Genomic DNA, 24,511 nt, shown 5'->3' with positions numbered 1-24,511 from the left:
CTGCGCCCGGCACGGTCCCGCGCGGGCCCCGCCGGCCCGGCCCTTGGCCCCTATGAGCGTGTCCCTGGTGGTGATCCGCCTGGAGCTGGCCGAGCACTCCGCGCCGCCCGCCGGCCTCCCCTACAGCGCGGCCGGTGAGTCCGGAGGGAGGCCTGGGGGGCCCCGCGCCGCCTTCTGGGGAGCGAGGAGGCTGGGGGGGGGGGGCGCCAGCCCGCCCGCCCGCCCCCCCTCCCGTGTGTCGGGCGGGGCGGGGAGGGGAGCAGGGCGCCCGCCCCCTCCCGTGTGTCGGTCTGGGTGGGTGGCGCGAGGGAGCGGGGTGTCGGCCCGTCTCTGAAGGGTGGTGGGGTGGGTGCAAAAGCAGGTGCCTCGCTGCCCTTCGAGGGAGGGGCATTTGCACGTGCTTTTAAAGCTGCTTCACTTTGTTTTGCAGTTTCTAAAACAAAACTTTGCTCAGAAGAAACTAAAATTTGAGGTAGCTGCAAATGGGTGTGAGGGTGGGGGGGGTGCCCCTCTCCGTGTGTTGGGGGGGTGCCCCTCTCCATACCCATCTCCTCAGTGATTCTTAGAGCAGGCACCTACTACAGTTATTAAAAGTATTTTCCCAGTGCATGGGGGTGAAGGCAGATAAATGAAGTCATCTAAAAAGGAACCATTTTCCTGTATAAAAGATAATAAATCAAGACTCCCTTTGTTACCAGTTAAAATCTCTTGTGAAATCTGATCTGGATATGCTGCCAGTAATGTATATGCAGTGATGGCAGTTATATGACTCCAGAGTTAAAGTACAATGGGGGCATAATTAATGCTTCCTGATATCTAGCCCTATTTTGACCTTTTTTAGCTTCACATCTGTTTAACTTTAAGTAGATACAGAAATTCTGTTAAATCAGGGCTACTCAGCACTTGGCCCTCAGGCTTCATGCTGCCCATGGTGCATTTTGGGTTTATAGTGCAGGTTAGGTTGATATGGACTGTTAAATTCTTGGACAGTTGTGAAGCCAAAACAAAAAAGTAGTTAATATAATGGCTTTCTATTCAGATGCATTTTAGTAGTTAAATTCCTGGACTGTCATTGCTCATTAAAAGTGCTGTCATATGGGTGGAAATCAGATAAATATTGCATTGTATTAATATCAGCAGAACTGATTTAAATGGGGCCTGTGTGTTTTGTAGTCTTGCCTTAATTTTTGTATTCATGCCCACCAGTGTAAAAGAAGCTATTTGCATGCATATGCAATCACACTTAAGTTGCGGCCCTTGGCATATGCTGTGAGTATCACTGTGGCCCTTGAGGCTTCCAAAGTTGAGTAGCCCTGTTTTAAAGAGTGACAGACCACATGTTTATTGTATTGGAAATAAAGTACACTCTCAACAATACTTTTCTGATTCATGTTTTTGCTGGCCAGAAGAAGTAATAAAAGCAGTTTCAATAATTAATTTAATAAGCTAATAATGCCCTAATTGCTGTTGTTACACAGGTCTGTTTTGCCCTTGCTTGGGTAGAGTTGTTTTTCTGCTTCTGGGCAGCTATTGCAATTACATTAATCATTGTTTCCACTTAGCCACTGAAATGTCTGATGAGGAAATCAAAGATAAGTCATTGGCTTCAGCTGCAGCCTGCTTGGAAGGAAAGGCACCTATGGAAAAAGCAGCAATTATTCACCAGCATATTGGTCGCAGAGAGATGACAGATATAATCATAGAGACCATAAAATCCAATCCAGGTACCTATTCCATAACGTTCAAAGGAGGATTTCAGACCTGTTTATTTCTCTGGTACATCTGTGTGGCTATGCTACACCTTGTTGCTTAAGTTGTCTCTCAGAAGTATGTATAACTGGGCTGATTTTCCCAACTGCTGGGCATGCAGGAATGTCCACTGACCAAAATCTACTGTGTAATAAATAAGGGCATGAAATATTAAACTAGCTTTTTTGGGGACAGTAGGCAAACCTATTTGGCATGGCAAGGCAAGCCAAGCCAAGGCAAAGCAGGCCAGCCTCTTGGCAGTAAATGCAAAGAATACACCTGTTGTGCATGCGCCTCAGAATACCCTATCCTTGTGCTTACCAGTGTTCCCTATAGTCACTTGAGCGACTGCCTACTTGCTGCGATTAGTAGGCAGTACTGAAACTCTCAATTGTTTAATATAAAATTCTATAGCTTGGGGAAAATTTGACTTCAGAATAGAGGAAAAATATGAAAACTAGGTGGTGGTAAATTCTATATCAAAACAATTCCCAAGGAAAATTGTCCTGACGACATAGTTTTATTTTATAAAATGTGGTGGGTGGGGGTATTTTTAGCTGCGCAAAGTCTTGTCTAATGCTGTTTTCTGTAGACATTGTCTAATTCTGTTTTGAGGGAAACTATTTGATGTCTGGCTCTGATGTACATTAAGATGACGGTTACATTTTCTGTTGCGTGACATGTAATCTGAAAGCTTTTGATTTGAAAAAGATGAGACACAAGCTGCAATGGAAGGAAGAAAAACTCCAGAGGCTTCACCTGTTGATGATAAAAGTAAATGTGATGGGCAAACTAAAGAATGCGTTGAAGCTGCTCCAGACTCGCCATCTAAGCAACTTCCTGACCAGATTTCTTTCTTCAGTGGGAACCCATCAGTTGAAATAGTTCATGGCATTATGCACCTGTACAAAACAAAGTAAGACATGCTTAACTAATTATAAACTTAGTGGGAACAGTGCCACTGAATTAAGCTGCCATCCAGAAGGGTGAGCCAGTAACCATTGGAGCTGCTGCTCTTTGGACTGGCAGAGCAGTGACAGCCTGGTAGTGTAATATACTTGCATCCAGAAAAAATTGAAGTGCCATCTGAATTTTTTAGCTGTAGTAATGGTAGAATCTGAGGCAGGTCCAGGACTTTCAGCCATGGGGTAAGGTCACTTCTGGTAGTGCTTGTTTGTGCCAAGGTTAGAAGCGAGTGGGGGGGGGGGGGGGCAAAGGGCGCAATTGCACAGGGGCCCAGTGGAATTAAAGGGAACTTGGGGCTGCTGCTCGGCAATCCTTACTTGAGGGGAGCTCAGATCCATTCAGCAGCCAGGTAGAGTGAGCCCCCAGAGATCCTGACTGAATTAAGTCCCGGGTTCAGATCAGCAGAGGGGTGGTGGCAATGCAGGGGAAGAGCAGCAGGAACTCCCTGCTGCTTTAAGCTCTGATCAGGTCAGCAGAATGGGGTTGGTGGCAGCGCAGCCACCAGGAGGAGAGGGCAGGAGCTTCTTGCTGCTTTGAACCCTTGCCCAGATCTGTGGAGCAGCAAGGCTAGGAGAAGTGGGGAGGGGAGAGCTGGACTGGGAAGAGTGAGGAAGCCAAGCTCTAGAGGTAGAGCCACAGATGGGACTCCCAAAGAGTAAGGGCTGGGGGCGGGGGGGGAGAACCAGCCTGAGAAGGCAAAAGTGCAGAAAGATGCAGGCAGGAGTAGGAAGAGAAGCTGGCGGGGAGGCATAGGACTGTTGAGGGAGAGGGGGTTAGAGAGGAGAAGGGGGCACATCCAAGCAGGTGAGAAATGGGACAGTGGCCGACCAGAGGGTACTCTTGAGTGGCGGTGCTCTGCCACCAACCCTCTTTCTCTGGACAAGGAGAGGGCTGGCTTGTGCCCTGCCAAGGAAGGTGAAGGGTGTGGGGGGGAACGGGGCTCTTTAATGTGTTGTCCTGGGGCATGGAGTTCCTGTCAGCATACCTAGTTAGAAGTGATGAGAAATTAAAAATAGTGGCTGCCAAAGACTGGGTTTGAGAAGACTTTGTTGAAGGATATCCCAGGATTTAAATTGCTACAGCGAAAATAGGAAACCTGTTCATTCCAAATGTATTGGGTTTTTGTTTTTGAGAGAGCACTATTGTATACATTGGGAAGCAGAATGAAAATTTCAGTCTCAGTATTCATTGTGAAAGTTACCAGGACACAATGACATGTTGCATGCGTTTTCCATTTTTAGTGATAACAGTTGCTCACTTGTTCTTAGGAATATTTTGAGCATTTGTGGTTTCAAGTTCCAACTACTTTCCTGGAACTACAGGTGTACCTTTAAAGGGCTCGTGTGTCTCTTCAGAGCTGCACATATGAACTGTTTGCTGAAGATGACAAAACTTGCCTGGACATATGTATACGTGTTACCACAACCTCTTAATTCTTAAATGCTTGCAAATAGCTACAAAGCAGTGAGGTTAGTGTTTAAAATAATGTTAATAGAACCATTTGAACCAAGAAGCACTGACTTATCTTTTGACATCTATGTAAAATGGTATTGTCTTATAATAGGATGTCTAACTTGACCTCAGCTTGACAGTCTAATTATTGTCTTCTTAGTAAGATGACTTCCTTAAAAGAAGATGTAAGGCGTAGTGCTATGCTGTGTATTCTCACAGTCCCTGCTACAATGACCAGTCATGACCTTATGAAGTTTGTGGCCTCATTCTATGAAGTAATAGAACATATGAAAATCATCAGAGATTCCACTCCAAATCAGTATATGGTGCTGATAAAGTTTAGTACACAGGTAAAACCTAAGATATGAGACTCCTGTGCCTTAGTAGGAAGTACTTTAGAATTGGCTTGCATACTGCTCTGTAGATACTATTTGAAGGTGTTATCCAGCTTTAGTAGTCTACTTTGTTGCCTGAAATCATACACAACTTATGCTCTTGTGTAAATTGAAATATCTTATTCATGCTTCCTTTAAAGTGTCTCTGGGGCTAACAGGCCTGGAATTAGGCCTGCATCTTGAATGGTTGCTATGCAAGCGTCTCTCTATCCTGACTTCATCACAGCAGACAGTGTTGTGAAATTGCTGGTGCTTCAAAAATGGTTGTACTTCTAGTAAATAGACAAGGATGGAGGAGAAGTGCATAGCATGCCTATAAAAATAATCTGATATCTTCATGATCACAGCAGAAAGAGCCTGATTAATGTGGCAGTAGTAGTTTAATATAAATTAAGAATTGAGAACACCCTTTAATACATCTAGTCCACTGTTCTCATGAGTGGGGTGTTTGTCAAGATCCACAGGACCCCTAAACATACACTGTCTATTAAGCTTTCCTTCTCTCAAAACTGGGTGAGGTGCACTAGTTGACCAAATACTGTAGTTCTCCTCTATGCCTGTCACATGGATAAAATCCCTATATGTATTGTGTACATGTTATAGATGTACCCAGAAAGGCAGAAAAACCCACTTGATATCAACTTGCTTTGTTTGCACTAGACGTTTTCTGAGCAACCTTGCACTAATTTAGCAGAAAGGTCTAGAATCAATTGACTTGGCAACTTCTCATTTGTCTATCAACCTGCTGATTTCTGCTTCAGTAGGCCCTCAGAGGCAATTGCTGCATGCAGCAAAAGCACATTTGAATTATACTACGTAATTTTGTTCTATGGAGCTGTATGACTTGTATATATGAAGTGACTTGAAATAGTCACATGGACAGACTGGAAAGAATAACTTTATATTTTATCATTCATAGCACTGAGGGATAAAGAAATCTAGCTCACCTCACTTGATGTTAGGATCACTCACTGGAATATTTCAGCATGTTAAAATCTTAACACCCGCTGGTGTTGCCATTGAGAAAGTGGCTTAGCTAGTCATTCAAAGGCAGGTACAGTTTTGGGCCTGAGGTCTCGGAGTGCCTCTTTCTACTCTGGCATTAGTGGCTCAAATGTCTGAGCTGCTTTTGAGTGAAATGAATTCAGTAGTTAAGTTACATGCCATCTTTTTCACTTACATGACTGTTGTATGTTTTTGAATAGCACTAGCTTCATCAAGCCTCTTCCTTCATCTTTTTGTAAAGATACAATATTTGCTTCCTACCTATTCTGAAATTGGGATCTGGGGACAAAACTGATGCTAGAGAGAGAAATTGTCTTTTCCTGTTGAATATTAAAATCTTAATAGCTGTCCTCAATGCACTTCAGTTTGTCCTGACAATTCAAGCAGAAAACTATTCTGCTGAAACCAATGTGGAAATGAAAGGTTCCTGACTAGCAGGAGAGAGTTTGAAATATCTTTATTTTTGGTAGCATAATGGTACTTTGAAAATCCTCTTCAACTGTCTTCCTTTGGTTTGTGCATAGGCTGATGCTGATAGCTTTTACATGGCTTGCAATGGTCGACAATTCAACTCGATAGAGGAAGATGTATGCCAGCTGGTGTATGTGGAGAGGGCTGAAGTCTTCAAATCAGAAGATGTGAGTTTCCTTTTCTGATATTTTTACAAGTGGTTTAATAGGATTATCTGGGAGTGGACAGGGCAGGTAGGTCTGTGGGCCTGGAGGATACTTACTTGCATAAACCCAATTCTGCCTTTGATTGTTGAACTAATGGGGCTTAGTCCTAATAAGCAATTACTGAAAATTCTCCAGATCCAAACTTTTCATTCTTGCAGTAGATATTACTGATTCCCAAAATTGGGCCTAGTGCAGATAAATTTACCATGTCACGTCTGTGCTTTTGAGGCAGTTGGAATCAATGTTGGGCCTACTAGAGATAAGCAAAGGATTTCCCCAAACTAATTAATTTCTTTTCGTATTTATAAACTGGTATCTTTACAGTGATGCTTCACCCTCATCCTTATTCCAACACAGAGAGGTGTTACAAGTTAATTGCTCTGCTTTAGCTTCCCCCTAGGGATCATTAAGTGACTTGTGCATGATCACAGACTGTACCAGAACTGGGAGTAGAACTGAGGGCCTCGCTCCTAGTCATATCTCTGGCATAGCTTGTCTCAGATGTTTAGAAGTCATTGAAATGTCCTGCCCTGCATCTAACTGGGTATTAGTTTTGCACTGTCATGGGTAAGACGAATAATCAAAAATAGTGAATGAGATTAACCACTGTTAATTTTTTTGTCTGCATTTCATCTTACTGGAATATTAAACAGTTTATTTACCCTACTGCTGGGGCTAGGGAGTAAGAAGTTGTGTAGCAAAATATAACTTACCTGAAGAATATGGTGTGTGCAGCAATAAGCTTGTGCACCTCTTCTTGTGAAGGGAGCCAGCCTTCCCGTAATGGATCTGACGGAGCTTCCAAAGTGCACAGTGTGCCTGGAAAGAATGGATGAGTCTGTGAACGGGATCCTTACTACGGTGTGTAACCACAGTTTTCACAGCCAGTGTCTGCAGCGCTGGGAAGACACCACGTAAGAGGCTTTTTATTCCCCTGATTCAAAGTGGTGTGTTTAAGAAGGTGTGGTCGAGCTCTTGTCTATATTGATGGGACCAGCTCGTTGTCTCTAATGAGGGGATGAGAGCTGCTTCAAGTGATCTTCACCTTCTCTGTTAGGAGTTGCAGAAGATAACTGTCCTTGGCTAGGACAGTTGGATAAAGCTCCCTCTGGCTCCTCAAGGCCTGAGCTTGTTGCAGAGCATCCGGAAGAACTAAAAATACTTAGGACAGAGATGTCAGTTATCACTGTTTCAGACACAGAGGCCCCATAGTTTGTTCACTTTTATATGGCTCAGCTTCTTATCTACATTTGACCAGTGTCCGCTCTGGTGACATGTGGATAACTTGAGGCTGTAGGAGAAGTGTTGTGCCATAGATGTCTATCTTTGATGTTTCCAATACTCTGCTCTCAGGCCATTGCAATCTAAATTAGACATTACAGTAACAACAAAGAATTGGGCCTGCTCTCTAAAGAGAGTCCAAAGAGAGTTCTTTGCTGTAATGCTAAGCAAAGGGGTCTCAAGCCGATAAGGTTTCCTGGCAAATGGGAAATAGGAGGCTGCTTCAGTCATAGCACCAAGCTGGAAAAATCATGGCCTAGACTGAGACCAAGAGGGTATGCACTCATGTTTCTAACTGGGGAGTACAGGACCAAGCTTCAGACTCAGACCAATCCCTTGCATGCAGCACGGCTAGCTGCCATCAGTTCCACCATATAATAATCACTGGGTTTTACCACATTGTTTTTTCTAGAGACTTTGTGTGTGAACTAAAGTTGTACTCAGCTGACTGTAGCTGAACCCCTTACTTACCAGTTTCTAAAAACACAAAGTGTGAGGGGAGAGTAGGACCTAAGAATAGAAGCATAAGATCATGACAGAATATTGGCCACTCCTTTGTTGCTCAATCCAGTGGAGGCTGAGGCTGTGATATGCCCAGGCAGTAATCGGAGATGGAGCGAGTCATAATTGTATTCCTTTACAGTTACTTATGCTGGCGTAGCATTTGAGGCTTTGCAGGGAATCTTGCACCCAAAATTAAGTGCCAAATTTATTAGATTTTCACTAAAGAGTGAAGTAGTTCATAACTGCCATTTATTATTATAAATGTGTGCTGTTGAAGATTTCCAAAGATCTTAAAGCTTGTGCATTCTTGCCTTTAATTACTTAACCTTAATCCTTTAGAGTATTTTTGCTCTTATTTGTTCTATGCATTCCATTTAGATAATGCAGTCAAATTCTTCAGAGAATCTCCCAATGAGAACAAAGTACTTTTATATATCATACATATTTTGCATTCCTCCTAGTAATTAGTTGCCATTTGTTGCAATAACTGGGATTGCCTGAAATGTTACAGAAAAGAAAGGCATAGTTCCTTTGTTACAGTTAACATTTCACACATACCCTTTTTTTGCAGGTCATGTTTCAGCAGAGTTGGTTGGTCTTGTCCAAAAGTGAATTCTTTACAGAATTTCATCAAGACTGAATTAATAACTAGTCTATAAAAATAGCTGGGTGCCTCATCAATCACAAAATCTTTAAATTTTAAAGAAAGGGGATTTTGCCAAAAACTGACTAATCCACGTCTCTTGGCTCCTTTTTAACCAAAACCTGGCACAGTATCAAAGCATAAAACATCTCATCAGTAAAACTAATACTCTTTCATTATTATTTTTTCTGACTACATTGTTTTGCTAGACTAGAATATCTTCAGTAATGCATACTCATAGGATCCTCCCATGAGAATGTGCAACTCTCCATGGAACCCTGTTGCAGGTTTTAAGGCAATCTATGTTCTGTCTCAAATTGAGTATCTAACTAGGAAGTGCCTGTAGGGAGAAGGGTAGCTTTTTCTTTCCTTGAAATGAAAATTCTACATGTAACCAACCAGGTGATTCTGAGACAGGCCTCCAACCAGGAGGTTGCTTCTCACTCTATCAGTGGTTCTCAAACCACCAGCCAACCCATGATGACAAAATGGGTATAGGAGGGAGTGGGGTAGGGATCTAGCTGGGAGGGAGGATGCAGGAGGAGGCTGGGAGGTTCTGACCAGGAGGGATGGTGTAAGAGTGGGGTGAGGGTGTGGGGATCTGACTGGGAGGGAGGTTGAATGTAGGAGTGAGGTGGAGAGTCCAGGTGCAACGGAAGGTGCGGGGAGAGGACTGTGGGTATGGAGTCTGAGGGGGATGGGATGAAAAGGTTTCTGGGGATGAGGGGGATAGAAGGCGCTTGCCTGGCTTTGTGCCTTCCACTGCTCCCATGCATCTCCCACTGCTGCTCCCATTGGCCCTGATTTCAGCTAATGGGAGCAGCAGGGGAGATCCCAGGCAATCAGTTCCATGAGCTGCCATTCCTTCGACTGGCCCGACTTCCCCAGCTCACGCCTCCCACCGTCCCTACAGCAGCAAGCCGGTGCTGGTCCAACAACCTTGCAGCAGAGTGCGGGTGCTCAGGGCTAGAACATCTGCACAAGCTCCCCACTGCAGGGAGGACGAGTTCCAAGCCCATGGCCCATCTTCCAGACTGTCACAGACCACTAGTGATAACCTAGTTATTGACATAGTTCTTGATTCTCGCAAGAGCCACAGGCGGGATACAGACCTAAATCAAGATGCATTACAAATTTAAACATGAAATGTGAGATGGATGATCTAGGGGGCTAGCCCCACTCCTGGTGTGTGAAAGTGCTAGCCTTGTGTTTTCCAGCTCTCTTCAGAGATCAAAATCATCATGATGATCAATTGAAGGAAGTACTAAATAAGCCAGTCCAAAATAACTGGATTGTTATAACCAGTCCAAAATAACTGTCCAGAAGTGTGGTGTTGGATGATTTTTCTTTTAATGTTGAGGACAAATGTCAGACATTTGTTAATTTGTATTGCATTTTCCATGGAAAAGACTTGAGTTCAGTTTAAGAATTCTATTTTACAGGAATAAATAATGCGAGAATTGCTGGCTTGTGTAGGAGGGAAGCAAATTTAGGTCAGACTAGTGAGGAAAAAGCCAAAAGAAGGCTTGTGGGGTTTTTTGGAGGGACTACCCCACAAAATCCCAGGGTGCCACATCTGTCTTCATGTCTAGTTAGCAACAAACTCCTCAGTTTTAGCAGTAACCATCAAGTTCCATGAATCTAACAGTGTTTGCTTGATTTTTATGGTTATAGGTGTCCTGTCTGCAGGTACTGCCAAACACCCGAGCCTGTGGAAGAAAATAAATGCTTTGAATGTGGAGTTCAAGAGGTAAGTTGGTGGGCTGGGAGATGGATCCAGATGTATTATTTTTCATCTCAATGGTGCTTTTTGTCATTTCCTAAATCCCTAATGCTGCTGTTAATCCATCTTCTGGCTGGATTAATGCACACACTTTGCATTGTGATGGGATGTTGTCCCACAAAGATATCCCAATGTGTGAAAAATCTTCCCAGGGCCTTTAAGAAGCATAGCAGATGTTCAGAGATTGCTTTCCATATTCTCACTTGTGTTTAAAGATCACTCTTCTGGCTGCCCTTGCATCTGATTTATTGAGACCTCTTTCAGTAGGCTTATACTGTATTTCTGCTGTTTTGCCATTAGTCTTCAAGGTGGTTCACAACATGCATACCATACGCTTTCAAAATGATCTGGATGACCTGTAGAATTGGACTGAAATAGGATGAAATTTAGTAAGGACAAATACAAAGTATTCCACTTAGGAAGGAACAATCAGTTTTACACTTTGGGTACATCTAGATTACACGCTTTTTTTCTAAAGTTTTTGAAAGGTTCTTTCAAAAGATTGTCTAGAGCCGTGGTCACAAATCCATCGACCGCGAAGCATTCGGGCACCCCCTCATCCCCATTTTCCTCCTACCCCCGAGAAGCCCCACTAACTACATCTACTGTAGTGCTGGCTTCCTGTGGGGTAGTCCTCTCTGAAGCCCACGTCACTTCCGAGGGTTCCAGAAGTGCGTGGGCTGCTCCCCTACCACAGTTCTGTTGCGTGCTGGGGGAGGGGGCATCGGGCCTGGAGCAGCTTCCCTGGCGCAGGAGGGGTGAGTTGAGTGCAGGGGTTTCCCTGCGCTGTGGGAGTGGGGGTCAGCCCCGGGGTTTGGCCCGGGGCAGGCACCCACAGGGGTTTGGCCATGCTGTGGGTGGGGAAGAGGGGGGGTGTTGGCTTGGCCACGGGAGAGGCAGTTTGGCCCTGGGGCAGGCGCCTGCGGGGGTTTGGCTGCGCTGCAGGAGGCACGTGCCGGCTTCCTCGGGCGTGCAGGGGAAAATCCTGGGAGGAGGCGATAGCAGGAGACCCTCTGTCGCCACTCCCCTCCTCCCCCCTTTCCTGTCCCCTCTCTCCAGCTCCCTGTCCCCTCTCCCATCCCCAGCCGCAGAAACCTTCCCCCTGGTACCCTGTCCAAACAGGTTCCCTGCCCATCTCATAAATAAAGACAATGCAGAAACTTTTTGTGTTTGACATAGTATTTTATTTGAAAAGGAAGCCTGGCCAACAAACCCCCAATTGGGGCCAAACCCCCAATTGGGGCCAAACCCCCAATTGGGGCCAAACCCCCAATTGGGGCCAAACCCCCAATTGGGGCCAAACCCCCAATTGGGGCCAAACCCCCAATTGGGGCCAAACCCCCATCCAGCCACAGCATTGTGACACTCCTGCACTCCCCTCTCTCCCAGACTCTACATCTCAGCCTATCCTACACCGGAACCCCCTGCCCTCACATACCCCAACCCAAATTCCTGAACCCTCACATCAAGAAGTCTGTGGCTTACTTAGTACCTTAACCCTACATCTGAACCCAACACTGCCCGGCCTGGAACTCCCTCCCCAAGTCAGCATTCCCTTATCCACTTCCTCCTGTATCCAGAGCTTGCACCTCTCACCCCTTCCCACACCCAAATCCCTCATTCCCACCCCGGAGCCTACACATCCTGTCTCAACCCATCGAGGCTACGTCTAGACTGCAGGACTGTGTCTAGACTGGCATGATTTTGTGCAAACACTTTTAACAGAGAAGTTTTTCTGTTAAAAGTATTTGCGCAAGAGAGCGTCTCTTCTGGCACAGATGATTTTGCGCAAAAGCATCCGCGCCAGTGTAGACACTTTCTTGCGCAAAAAATCAACCTGTCTGTCTACACTGGCCCTCTTGCACAAGAATACTTGCTCAAGAGGGCTTATCCCTGAGCAGGAGCGTTGGAGTATTTGCGCAAGAACCACTGATTTTATACAGTACAAAGTCAGTGTTCTTGCGCAAATACTCGTGGCCAGTCTAGATAGGTAGCAAGATTTTGCACAAAAGCAGCCACTTTTGCGCAAAATCATGCCAGTCGGGATGCAGCCCAGGAGTTTTTCAGGATTCCGGAGATGCATTTGTTCTTCTGCTTCTTTTCGTGGAAGAGCAAACATGATCTTTCGGTAACCCCTATATTCCTCTTTCCACGAGGAATAAGGGGGCTTCCAAAAGAAGGGGGTTTTCTGACATTTGGTCAAGTCTAGACAAGCCAAAGGTTGGAAAAACTTCTTCCTACAGAAGAATTGGGGGGGGGGGGAGGGAAGCAGCAGTGTAAGGGTTGGGGATAGCAAGTGATGGAGAGGAGGTGAACAGAGGGTGGGGCAGTAGATCTTGGCTTGTTCTGTCATTTAAAAAGTGATCTTGGGTGTAAAAAGGTTGGAAACCACTGGTCTAGAGAGCCGCAACTTTTTTCAAAGAAGTGATCTGCTTTTTCAAAAGAAAGCACCCAGTCAGTCTGGATGCACTCTTTCCAAAAAAAAAAAAAAAAACCAACCCTGTTTGCTGTCAAGAATGCTTTTTTTTTTTTTCAAAAGAGCCCTTTTTGGGGAAAAAAGGCATTCTTCCTTGTAAAAAGAGGTTGTTGCTGTCAGAAAAACCGCCGTATTCTTTTGATTTAATTTAGAAAACACGGCAGCAGTCTAGACAGAGGTGAAGTTTTTTCGAAAAAACACTTTTTATGAAAAAACACTGTAGTCTAGACAGCCATACAAAATGGGAAGTGACTGTCTAGGAAGGAGTACGGCAGAAAGGGATCTAGGGGTCATAGTGGACCACAAGCTAAATGAGTCACCAGCGTGACACTTTCAAAAAGAGCAAGCATCATTCTGGAATGCATTAGCAAGAGTGTTGCAAGATACAAGAAGGAATTTTTCCACTCTTATTATGGGCTAATTAGGCCTTACCTGGAGTTCGGTGTCCTGTTCTGGGCATCTCATTTCAGGAAAGATGTGAACAAACTGAAAAAGTCCAGAGAAGAGTAAAAAAATAAGAAGATTGACAGAATTGGGTTTGTTTAGTCTGGGAAAGGGAAGCCTGAGAGTGAGCACAATAATAGCTTTCAAGCAAATAAAAGATTGTTACAAGGAGGAGAGAAAAGAATTGTTCTTAACTTTTGAGGATATGACACAGGATGCCAGTGATTAACTGTTAATTATCATTCTTACTGGGTGATGCTTGCCCATTAACCACTGTCCCAGCCAGCTTAAGCGGCCCTTCACCCCATATCCCTGAGCAATTAGCGGGTTAGAAATCTTGTTTAATCAGTTAACCGGTTAAATAGGACAAGAAGCAATGGGCTTAAATTGCAGCAAGTGAGATTTTAGGTTGGACATTAGAAAAGCTTCTTAGCTGTCAGGGTGATTAAACACTAGAATCAATTGCCTAGAGAGGTTGTGGAATCTCCACCATTGGAGATTGAGAGTAGGTTAGACAAAAACATACTAGGATTTATCTAGGTCAGGGGTGGGCAATAATTTTCACAGGGGGCCACTTAATGAATTTTGGTATATGGTCATGGGCCAGCTCACAACCATCCGCTCCCTCCCAGAAAGGGCTGGGCCTGGGGAGGAAGGGGTGGGGTTGGGAACTAGCCTGCCCCCACAGTTCTCTGGGGCTGGAGGCTTTCAAAGTAAACAGAGCAAAAGGCTCACAGCTCCTGGCACTGCAGCTGGCCTGGAGTTGCTACAGGTATTTAAAAAGGTCATGGTTCAGGCCCCTGCTGGGGTAGCACTGTAACTTGGAGGCAGCAGCCATTTAAATAGGATCCCACCTTGCCTGGAAATTTGGTGGCATGGGCAGCAGGATATAAATAGAAAGCAGCCAGATGCAGTCAAGGGCCAGATCAAAGTGTTAGGCAGGCCAGATCTGTCCCTTGGGCCACATCTTGCCCAGCCCTGATCTAGGTGGAGCTCAGCCCTGCCATGAGTGCAGGGTACTTGATTAGATGACCTGTTAAAATCTCCTCTGGTCTTTTGATTTTGTAGGTAGGTGGTTGGAAATACAAGCAGTAGAGTGTGCTGTTGAGGGAGGATGCCAGCAGTTGTCCTTGCTACGTGCTTTCTCCAACCTCTGAAGCTACATTTGCACCCTTTTCATGTTGACAAGTGGTACTTTTACATATGTGCAAAATCTCTTTCTGTTGACAGAACCTTTGGATTTGTTTAATATGTGGGCACATTGGATGTGGCCGCTATGTGAGCCGGCACGCTTACAAGCACTTTGAGGAGACTCAACACACTTATGCAATGCAGTTAACCAACCACAGAGTTTGGGATTATGCTGGAGGTAAACCTCTCCCTTCTGCTCTTCCTAGTAACCTTGCTTGCTTGGACATCATTCTCTGAATCTTTCTGCTGTGGCATTTTTAACTCTGTCCTAGTCATAAACTTAACATGAAGAGAGTTGTTACAGTGCTAATATCTCATCTTCCAGGACCATCTCTCTTCTCTAGTAAAGCCATTGCAGATGCATCAGAGAGGCCATAAACCCATAATGCCATGGGGCAGCTCTGTAGCATTGGTGAAATTGAGAACTTCCTGTCTGCTGATCATTTCACCCTGACTTATGACTGAACTTTTATAACTATCTTAGCTAGCGTTGGTGCAGATTCTGTGAAATGTGGGTAATACATGAAGTAATTACTAACCTCTTTGCCTCGGTATTACTCTGTGGTATTAAATTGCATGATTAACTGTGCTGTCTAAAGTGTTTCCTGTAGTTCCAGTCAAGTTGTAACACCTGAGACTTCTCAAATTGGAACTCTTTGATTTTGTTGCTTTTTTCTCTTTAGATAATTACGTCCATCGACTGGTTGCAAGTAAAACTGATGGGAAGATAGTTCAGTATGAGTGTGAGGGGGATATGTGTCAGGAGGAAAAGATTGATTCCTTACAGCTAGAGGTAAATATTTTAGCTTCCTTCAGAGACACTTGTGATGGGCTATGTAAACATCAACTCTAAACAGGACTAAAAAGTCTCTTGAATATTATTGAAAATGTTTAAGGGTTTTGTCTTCCTGCTTCATCCTGCACTTTATATCCTAATTTGGGGTTTGTGAGTGTGTAGCTAAGCAAATGATCAGATTATTTTGCAGATCCTCGTTATAAATTTATAAAGCTCATGATACCATCTGCATGTTTTGTTAGTCTTTAAAATGCTACCAGACTCTTTGTTTATAAATTTACTAGACAGTCAAATAGGAAAAGATGAGATGTAAAGCAGTAAGTCCTTGTTTAAGCACCAAAATAGCATTGGTAATAAGCATTCCTGGTCAGAACTCAGGTATTTTGGGCTGATATTTATTGATCTCTGAAGATCAGTTCTTCCCCCAAAGGTACAGATCATATGAGATTTGCACTTCATCCTTTTTTTTTTTTTTTTTTTAAAGTTTTAAATGCCTCTTCAATTGTAGAGTTAAACCTGAAAATGGAAAACACAGCGACTGACTCAGGGATCTTTCAGTACATGGTTCCCAAACTTTTTTTTATGCCGGCAAACCCATTCCCAAACTCTTTTGATGGAATGGCAACATTTCATTTGCATATTCATTATGTAAATTCAGAATATTCATGTATTCAGATACAAAGTTACTTGACTGCCTAGCCCGAACCCAGCCTTTGGACCATAGTGCCTAACATCCTTTGAACCCTCCCCTCCCATTCCTATGCCCCATGCCCTTTGACCCTTTAACCTCTGACTCCTACAGCCCATGCCAACACCTTCTTGCCCTGTGATCCCAACACCCCCTGACCCTCCCACCCCATCACTCCGCAGAATGAGGCTGCCCCCCTGGGGAGCATGGATATTATTGCTGCATGAACAGGGGGAGTGGCTGTTGGCAGCATGTGCGCTCCCTCCTCCTTTGCACCCCGTCTTTACCCAATCGTGTCTTGCACCCTCACGTGGCCACCATTACGAAGGGGGTGAAACACCACCTTCTGCCACTGCCTCAGCGCCACTGGCAGCAAAAGTGGCCACGTGGACAGAGTACAGAGCCCCGGCTGGCTGCCATTGAGGGAGAAAGGTAGGGGGAGGTGCTGCCTCAGCCCTAGTACCACCCTCGCAAGAGTGATTACGGGGGCAGGGGGAGCAGCCATTCACAGTGCACATGCACCCTCCTTGTTTGCACCTCCTTCCTCCCTGAGCCTAGTGTAGGGAGGGAGGCCTCTCCTGCTCTGCCGCCTCCTGCTGTGCATCAGCCATCATGGCTGCCAGAGCTGAGCTGCTGTAAACAGCTGACTTAAGCTTTGGCAACTGCTGCAGTCCGTGGCTGCTGAGCTGCTGCCTCAGGAGATCAAATGCAAATAATGGGTGTGATTGGTAAGTGCATGTTCCTGTTGAAGGTAAAAGCTAAAGGCTTACCCTTTTACTGTCCTTTTCCTGTGTGATAAATACTATTGTGATGTCTCATCTAAAACTCAGGGGTAACCCCATGAGTGTGCGGTAAAGACTTCACAATTGATTCCCCCCCCACCCCCATCGTCTGTGCACTGAATCTGCAGTTTGTACCCTTCTGTGAAATGTTTAGAGTGCCTCCTAGACCTCTGGAGCCCTTTGGGTTTATTGGCATCTTTGAAATGATGGTAATCTGCCATAACTATGCTGCTTTTTTTTTTCCCCATCTGTCTTATATGATTGTAGTACTCGTATTTGCTTACAAGCCAGCTGGAATCTCAGCGCATCTACTGGGAAAACAAGATAGTTCGAATAGAAAAGGATACAGCTGAAGAAGTAAGCTTCTTTTTCTTCTCTGATCTTATTAATTGAACACTTGACCTGATTCTCAATGTGCTGAATGCCCATGGTCCCATTGACTCTAGAAGGAGTTGCAGTTGCTCAGCACCTTGGAAAAACCAGGCCATTACTGTGCTTTTAGTGTTGGAGAACTGCACTGATGTATGAGGGAGAGGTCCTTTTCTTCTTTACAGGGGAATTGGCTCTGAGATCCTTGCCCTGGCCTATACAACATTCTGAGTCTGGGTATTATGTTTGATTGGGAGATAATGTCAGGAGGCCACTGTTGTATGTCAGAGGTCTGCAGCTGCTTAGTAATACTGAAATGGAACTATCCCAATCTGTGTCTGTCTTCAAATTCTGATCAGGCAGGAAATAATTCTAAACCACGTCAAGCTTTCAGTACGTGTTTTTTTTGTTTTGTTTGTTTTTCTATTCCTGTTGGTAGATCTCAAAGTTTTTTGCCACTGTGGTTAAAGATGCAGGTTTAAATCTTAATTTTATATCTATTTAAAATCAAATAGCTGCCAAAATCAACAGCTGAGTGTGAATCGCTAAGCTAACTTGCTTTCTAAATCTAAACTTAAAGCAAAAAGGGAAGCCAGCAAGTTAGGGATTTGATACAGGCTTATTTAGTGTCCACTGATGGTGTCCCCATGCTATCTACAAGCTTAGTCATGGTTTTCTAAAAGCAAATGCCATAGCAATCAGCTTCTTGTCAGTGTTTTTGTTCATTCTTATATTTTTTTTTTCTGGCAAGCAGCATTTACTGCAGTGTTGGGCATGCAGCCCTCAGGCTGTCCATGTGTGGCCCACAAGACATTTTGTTTAGTACTGGCAATTTTGTATGATGATAGTCTGTTTGCTTTCATTTGTGTAGGTTTTTTTCCTACCAGTATTAGTGACATGCATTTAATGCAAGAGTACATGAAGTGAGGTACGTGCTGATTGCACACAACATTGAGAGAACCATGTACTCCCTCTACATCCAATCAAAGCGCTTCTGCTGTTCAATCAGCCACCCCACAAATTTTAGGTACACAAACACAGTTAGCAAAACTACCCTATCCTGGGAGAACATCTTGCTTATGACGGTCTGGTGGCCTGTTGAGATGGGAGGGCCATTCATGTGGCCAACTCACTAGCCTAGGTTGCCCATCACTGATATAGGGGGATTTTTTTTCTTTTTTTTTTCTTTTTTTTTAAAGGAGGATGAGGCTTTTTTCTGCTAGTTTAAAGCTTTTAGAACTCTTTGCTCACCCAATTTCAGTAATTGGTCAAAGTTTAGTAAATGCCCTAGAAAATGTGACTCTCAATAATGAAAGTGCACAGGACTTTGATCTGTTTGAAATGTCTTGTTTGTTTTTACAGATTAACAACATGAAGACTAAATTTAAAGAAACCATTGAGAAATGTGATAGTTTGGAGCACAAGCTGAACAACTTACTTAAAGAGAAACAATCCTTGGAAAGAAAGTATGTTTGTCTCTAAACAAAAGTAATTTTTAACAAGTATCCTAACTCTTTTATACATGCAACTTTAAGACTCAAATTGTAGCTGACCTATAAAACCCTTTTCATCAGGCTTTCAGTACTTCTTGAATATGAATATTTAATATCCTCAACTGGTATGGTAAGGACCCTAACTTTAAAAATCCTATGTCCCATCTCTGTGGGTGTCTTAAATAGCTGAAGTGGCTGTAGCATTGAAAGCAGCTTTCAAGCTTCTGCTCTTTCCACGTAGTTTGCCTGCTTAGTGTTCATTAAATCTTTCTTCTTCCAAGCCCACACCTAAGTGGAAGCCAGACAGCTGTGGAGACAGCAGGAATACAACCTGCGAAGGAAGGAAGTCAGTTGCAAGGAGTCATTCCACTTGAACAATGCATTATTCAAACAAACTGTGAAGCACCTAAGTTAATGTCTAGCAGTGTCTTCCTCAGTAGCGATCCCTGGCACTCTTGCACAGCGCCGGTCATCCATGGAAGTTAGACAAGCATTACCCTTGTCATACACACTTGATTTAAATTGTGGCACAAAGGTTGTGATTATCCCATAATAATCCTGGAAGTCAGTATCAAAGCTGGAGTCCTGCTCCAGCCACTGTACCATAATGTGTTTCTATAGACAAATGGGTGATCCCATTGCCAGTAAACTATAGGCTGGATGGGAAAACCTATGTGACAAGATTGTTAACCCGTGAAGCTTCTATTCTGCACTACAGCTTGCTGCCAGGATATCAGTTGTATCTAACATCTAGTTAATGGAGATATCAGTTGTATCTAACATCTAGTTAATGCCTAGATCTCAGTTTTAACCCAAGAGTATTTTCCTGCCATATAGAAATAAAGGAAAAGAAATCTGGAAAAATTAAGCTGTCTGCTGCATTACTGGTCAATATTCAGGTTAATGACTTAGATAATGGCATGGAGAGTATGCTTATAACATTTACTGATGATATCAAGCCAGGGAGGGGGCAGCTGCAAACACTTCAGAAGACAATTAAAATTCAAAATGATACATTGGGGAACTGATCTGAAACCAACAAGATGCAATTCAATGAAACCAACGCAAAATACTTCACGTAGGAAGAAAGAATCAAATCTACTGCTACAAAATGGGGAATAACTGGCTCGGTAGTGGTGAAGAGGGATGTGGGGATTATAGAGGAATGTGATGCAACTGAGAAGAGGGCTAATATCATTCTAGAGTTTATTAACAAAAGTACCATATGTAAAATATAAACAGTAATTGTCCTGATCTCCTTAATACTGGTGAGGGTCCCTCAGCTGATACTGTGCCCAAGTTTGGGCACTGCACTTCAGGAAAGTTATAGATAAATTGGCAAATGTCCAGAAGAGGGCAAGAAAAATGAGAGAGGTAGAAAACCTGATCTGTGAGTAAATAAACTGGGCACCTTTAGTTCTGAGAAGTCTTAGCAGGGATCTGATTTCTGTGCCTTCAACTCTAAGGGCTGTCAAAGAGGCAGTTGATGAATTGTTTTGTGCCCACTGGACAAGGACAAGAAATAATGGACTTTATTTGTGGTAAGGGAGACTTTGCTTCCAACTATCCAACTTTCTAATGCTAAAGCTAATGAAGCTCTGGAACAGGTTTTGAGGTGTTTGAGATCACTTGTCAGGAATGGGCTAGGTTTACTTGGTCCTGTTTCAGCACAGAGGATTTGACTTGCCTTCTTGGGCCTCTTCCAGCTCTACACTGCTGAGATTCTGTAAACTTTCATATAATACCACTAATAGCTTAATTCCTCTGATAATTAGTCGATTGTGGCTGCTCATCAGAACTTCACTTCTTCTCTTAGGCCATGTCTTCACTAAGTGAAAGATTAATACTGCTGCAATCGATCTTCTGGCATTCAATTTAGTGGATCTAGTGAAGACCCATTAAATCAAACTCAGAGGATGCCCCCTTGATGCTGATACTCCTGCTCCTCTGAGGAGTAAGGGAAGCCAACAGAAGTGTTCCCATCTGCCTCCTGCTGTAATTAGTGTAGTTTGAGTTGCATATCTTAAATTTAACCTCCCCCCACTAGTGTAGACCTGGCTTAAGCAACACCACCTCTTGACCATGCTTGCTGCCAAGACCCAAGCCTGCTGCCAGTGTGCATTGATAGGTGCTGGGTGGTGGTGGTACAAGGAAAGGTCTGTGAATTCAGGACAGCTCGCATGCTTCCAGAACTGGTAGAAAGTAAAGTAACAATATGTGAGCATTATTCCCTTTTTTTAGCATGGTCTGATTTGCTTTGTCCTAATCACTTCTCTTGTGTGGAAGGTGCATGCAGCTGAATAACAAGGTGGCCAAGCTCTCCAATGAACTTGAGGAGGAGCAGGAAATGAACAAATGTTTGCGAGCCAACCAGGTCTTGCTGCAGAACAAACTAAAGGAGGAAGAGAAGGTGCTCAAGGAAACTTGTGAGCAGAAGGACCTGCAGATCACAGAGATACAGGAGCAGCTGCGGGATGTCATGTTCTACTTAGAAACACAACAGAAAATCAACCACCTCCCAGCTGAGACCAGGCAGGAAATTCAGGGAGGACAGATCAACATTGCAGTGGCATCTTCTGCAAGTTCCCCTGCGGGCAGCACAGGAAAGCCGCCTCGGAGAGGCCGGAGCAAAAGGGGCAAGTGAAGGTTGAGACAAGTGGATCATCCTCACTGCAACTGATGCCACTTCTGAGTGACCGAGCACATGTTTTGGGACTCAAGCTGAATGTTAGATTCAACACTAAATATCAAGTCCTGTGAGGCTCAGCTAGAAGTTGTTTTCTGAGCTATTCATAAAGCTAGCTGCCAGTTATGGGGAAATTACAGTATTTTAAAAGCATTTCACGGCATTAGATAGCTAATCATAGGCTGACTTTAAACACCATTTTGCCTTCCTACCTTCTCTAAATTCCACTTTACACATTATTTTCTCCTTAGATTATGTTCAGTTTTAGACACATCTGAAACACAAAATGAATCTTATCCTTAAAGGGTCGTGACCCAAAGTTTTTAAGGTCTTTTTTTTTTTTAAGCCTCTTCCTACTAACCAAGATGTTAAATGTTCTTAAAGAGTTTTTATTTAAATGGCAAGTTTGATTCAGAGGTAAACATCCCCATCCCACTTACTGTGTACAACTTAAATACTGCAGCATTTTGCCAGTGCAGAATTAGGGTAGTAATAGAGAAGTTAGAATGGACAATGAAACAGACTGAAGTATTTAAAAATAATAAACCATGTAAATGGTAGTGAGAATTAATGTGGTGCCCACTGCTATAAGGGAGTACACGTTAAACAGTTAACATGCGGTCCTCTTTGAAGGTGGTCTTGTGCAGGGCTAACTGCTTAAAAGTACAAGGAAATGTGACAGTAGTATGCTATAGAAATAATTGAACATAGTTATTTATGTGCAGTGTTATGGACGTGTTGGCCCCAGGTGACTAGAGCCACAAGATGGGGGCAGTAAATACCTTTTATTGGACCAGCTTCTATTGCTGACAGACAAGCTTTTGAGCTTACACAGAGCTCTTCCTCAGGCATTGGTAAACTTGAAAGCCTGTCTTGCCAACAGAAGTGGGTCCAATAAAATTTCTCACACCCCCTTGTCTCCATAATTATTTATAAGCATTCCTCCTAATTAAGTAGCAACAATATAGCACAGACTAGTATCTGTTTCACAAATTAACACTGTCACCCTATTCTGCTCGCAGAATAAGATGCATTATGCATTTGCCCTCTGCATATTTCAGTCGTGCAGGCACTAGGAACCTGAGTCCCCAGAGTGAGGCAGAATGATGTGTGTTGTGTGAAAGCCACATGTTCACATCCCCCTCTCTGAAAACTGTCACTTCTCATAGATGGCCCAAATACTCGCAGCTTTCAGGCTAGTTGCCAGCTTGCTACCACTTAAGGCTGCTATACACTTCAGGAGCTGCTAACACTCCACAGGCAGTCTGTACAGAGAGGTGTCATGATGTAGTATAAGCTCTCCACACTGGGTGCACCTCCTGCCCGCGTTTCCTAGGATAGCTTAGTTTCCTTTAACCTCCCTCTTGTTTTTGGTGAGTAAGGATTGAAACCAGTTTGCCCTACAGCCATCTATATGCAAGCAACCTTAGGGAAGCGGTGGTTCAAATCTGGCTTTTTTTGTTCTAGAACACACTAAACTTGATACTTCACAATGTCTCCCTTAAATGAAGACCTGAATATGTCCGATGACTTGTCGGGAGCATTTAAAAATGCTGACTTACACAATCCAAGAAGGAGTAAGGGGGATCTTGTGACGCTGTCCTCGCCATTGGATAAGCTCCTGTTCAGCATTCAGCTACAGCTCTTTCACCAGTTTAGGCCAAAACCAATGCAACTGAAGCTGGGACTTATCCAGTCGCTAAGCAGAACCAAAAAATGAAACTAACATTAGGTTTTTATGAAGCTAAATTGTTCTTTTGGTCAGCTCAGAAATGAGTGAGTTATAGTAGCCATGTCCATAGGAGTAAGGTTAGAATTCCATTAAATCTGCTTCATGCCTTTACTAATTGTCAGGCTTAATTTTAGGAAGAAGGTTACATTTTTCTTACATGTAAAATAAGTGACTTTTTGTTGATGTACCAGATGCATCCAGTTCTTTGCTCTATAGACTTGACCCTGTCTTCTGAAGCATGATGTAAATGAATCTTTCTGTGGGATATAAACTGTACACTCGCACCTCTGGCTGCTGTAAAATAGTCCTAAAGGATTAGAGACCTACAATGTAGCTTACTCTCCTATAGAAAATCTATTTTATTTAAAATATATTTTTACACCAGCTAGGATCCTCTTACCTATTGCTGAAAGCTTGCTGTGTGTAGAACACTGTATCCTCGCATTCTTTTTTAGAAAATGACTTAATTTTAAGTGTGCAGTGTTTTTGTTTTTTCTTTTGTAGCTGATCACACTATTGAGGGGGGAAAATCTCTAATCAAGGAAGGAGGAGTTGGTTGGGGAAACCTGAGCAAAAGAACTATGAAACAGAATGGTGTTGGCAGTAAAACTAAGGAAATGGCATTAGTAAAGTAAAAGATAAGAAAATCAACTTAATTCTAGCTTGTATCTAAGACTTGTGCAGGAGCCTTTATGAAACTAGTTGATATCACTGGCTAGATATCTGTATCTGACAATCACCTCTCTCCAAGTCTAAGTTGCAAGGCCAGCAATTGAATTAACATTCTTGTAATAGAAGTAGGGGCTAAACTATTCTTTGTCCTAACCATGTTCCAGCTATCTACAAGCATGCTGGCAGCTAACAGGGAGATGGGAAGCTTGCATGTTACTGCTCACTCTATTCTATTTCTATAGCTAACAAGGAATAGCACCTTTCAGAGGCACTCAGTCATTTTAAGGTAGTTTGCCAAGTGTTTGCACAGAATGAGATGAGCCTTTGTAAATGAATAAATTAGAATCCCTCATCTTTACATTTTAATAGTTGAGATACAGCCTTTGATGTAGTTCTTACTAAGACTGATTCTGTCCTGTAATATCTGAAACAAAAGATTTTTATGTTCTGAAGAGAAAAATAAAAGTGCTGGAACTCGGGTGAATGGTCTCTCTGCATTTGTACAAGATGTAACAGTGGAGTGGTATCGAGCTAATGTTCCAGAAAAATCTTTTAATGTGGCCTGAAGGAACTAAATGAAGCTGAAGGGAGGGGATTCCTCTTATCTGTCTCTTTTTGTCACTAATTTAACCTGGAAGCAGAGTCCAGATTTATTTCAATTGCCTTTTTCAGTCTTTTGTAGCCAGAGGCCATGTTATACCTTAGGGCTATGTCTCCACTGGCTGCT

The 24,511-nt window shown here is 43.5% G+C and overlaps 1 protein-coding gene across 1 annotated transcript; it reads left to right on the top strand.

Annotated features, from left to right (window-relative positions):
- Position 1: 1 nt before the first annotated feature.
- BRAP (BRCA1 associated protein) lies at positions 2–24,263 on the top strand. The gene is made up of 12 exons (XM_075898735.2): positions 2–134; positions 1,563–1,724; positions 2,461–2,665; positions 4,328–4,517; positions 6,092–6,205; positions 7,010–7,158; positions 10,347–10,422; positions 14,606–14,744; positions 15,250–15,359; positions 17,100–17,189; positions 18,564–18,667; positions 20,981–24,263. The coding sequence occupies exons 1-12, from the start codon at positions 53–55 to the stop codon at positions 21,336–21,338; spliced, it is 1,779 nt and encodes a 592-aa protein (XP_075754850.1). The 5' UTR covers positions 2–52; the 3' UTR covers positions 21,339–24,263.
- Positions 24,264–24,511: the final 248 nt, after the last annotated feature.

Source organism: Pelodiscus sinensis, chromosome Z (assembly GCF_052426305.1).
Source record: "Pelodiscus sinensis isolate ZL-2025 chromosome Z, ASM5242630v1, whole genome shotgun sequence".
Lineage (NCBI taxonomy): Eukaryota > Metazoa > Chordata > Testudines > Trionychidae > Pelodiscus > Pelodiscus sinensis.
The sequence above is the reverse complement of the archived record's forward strand: the minus strand, read 5'-3'. Positions and strand labels throughout refer to the sequence as shown.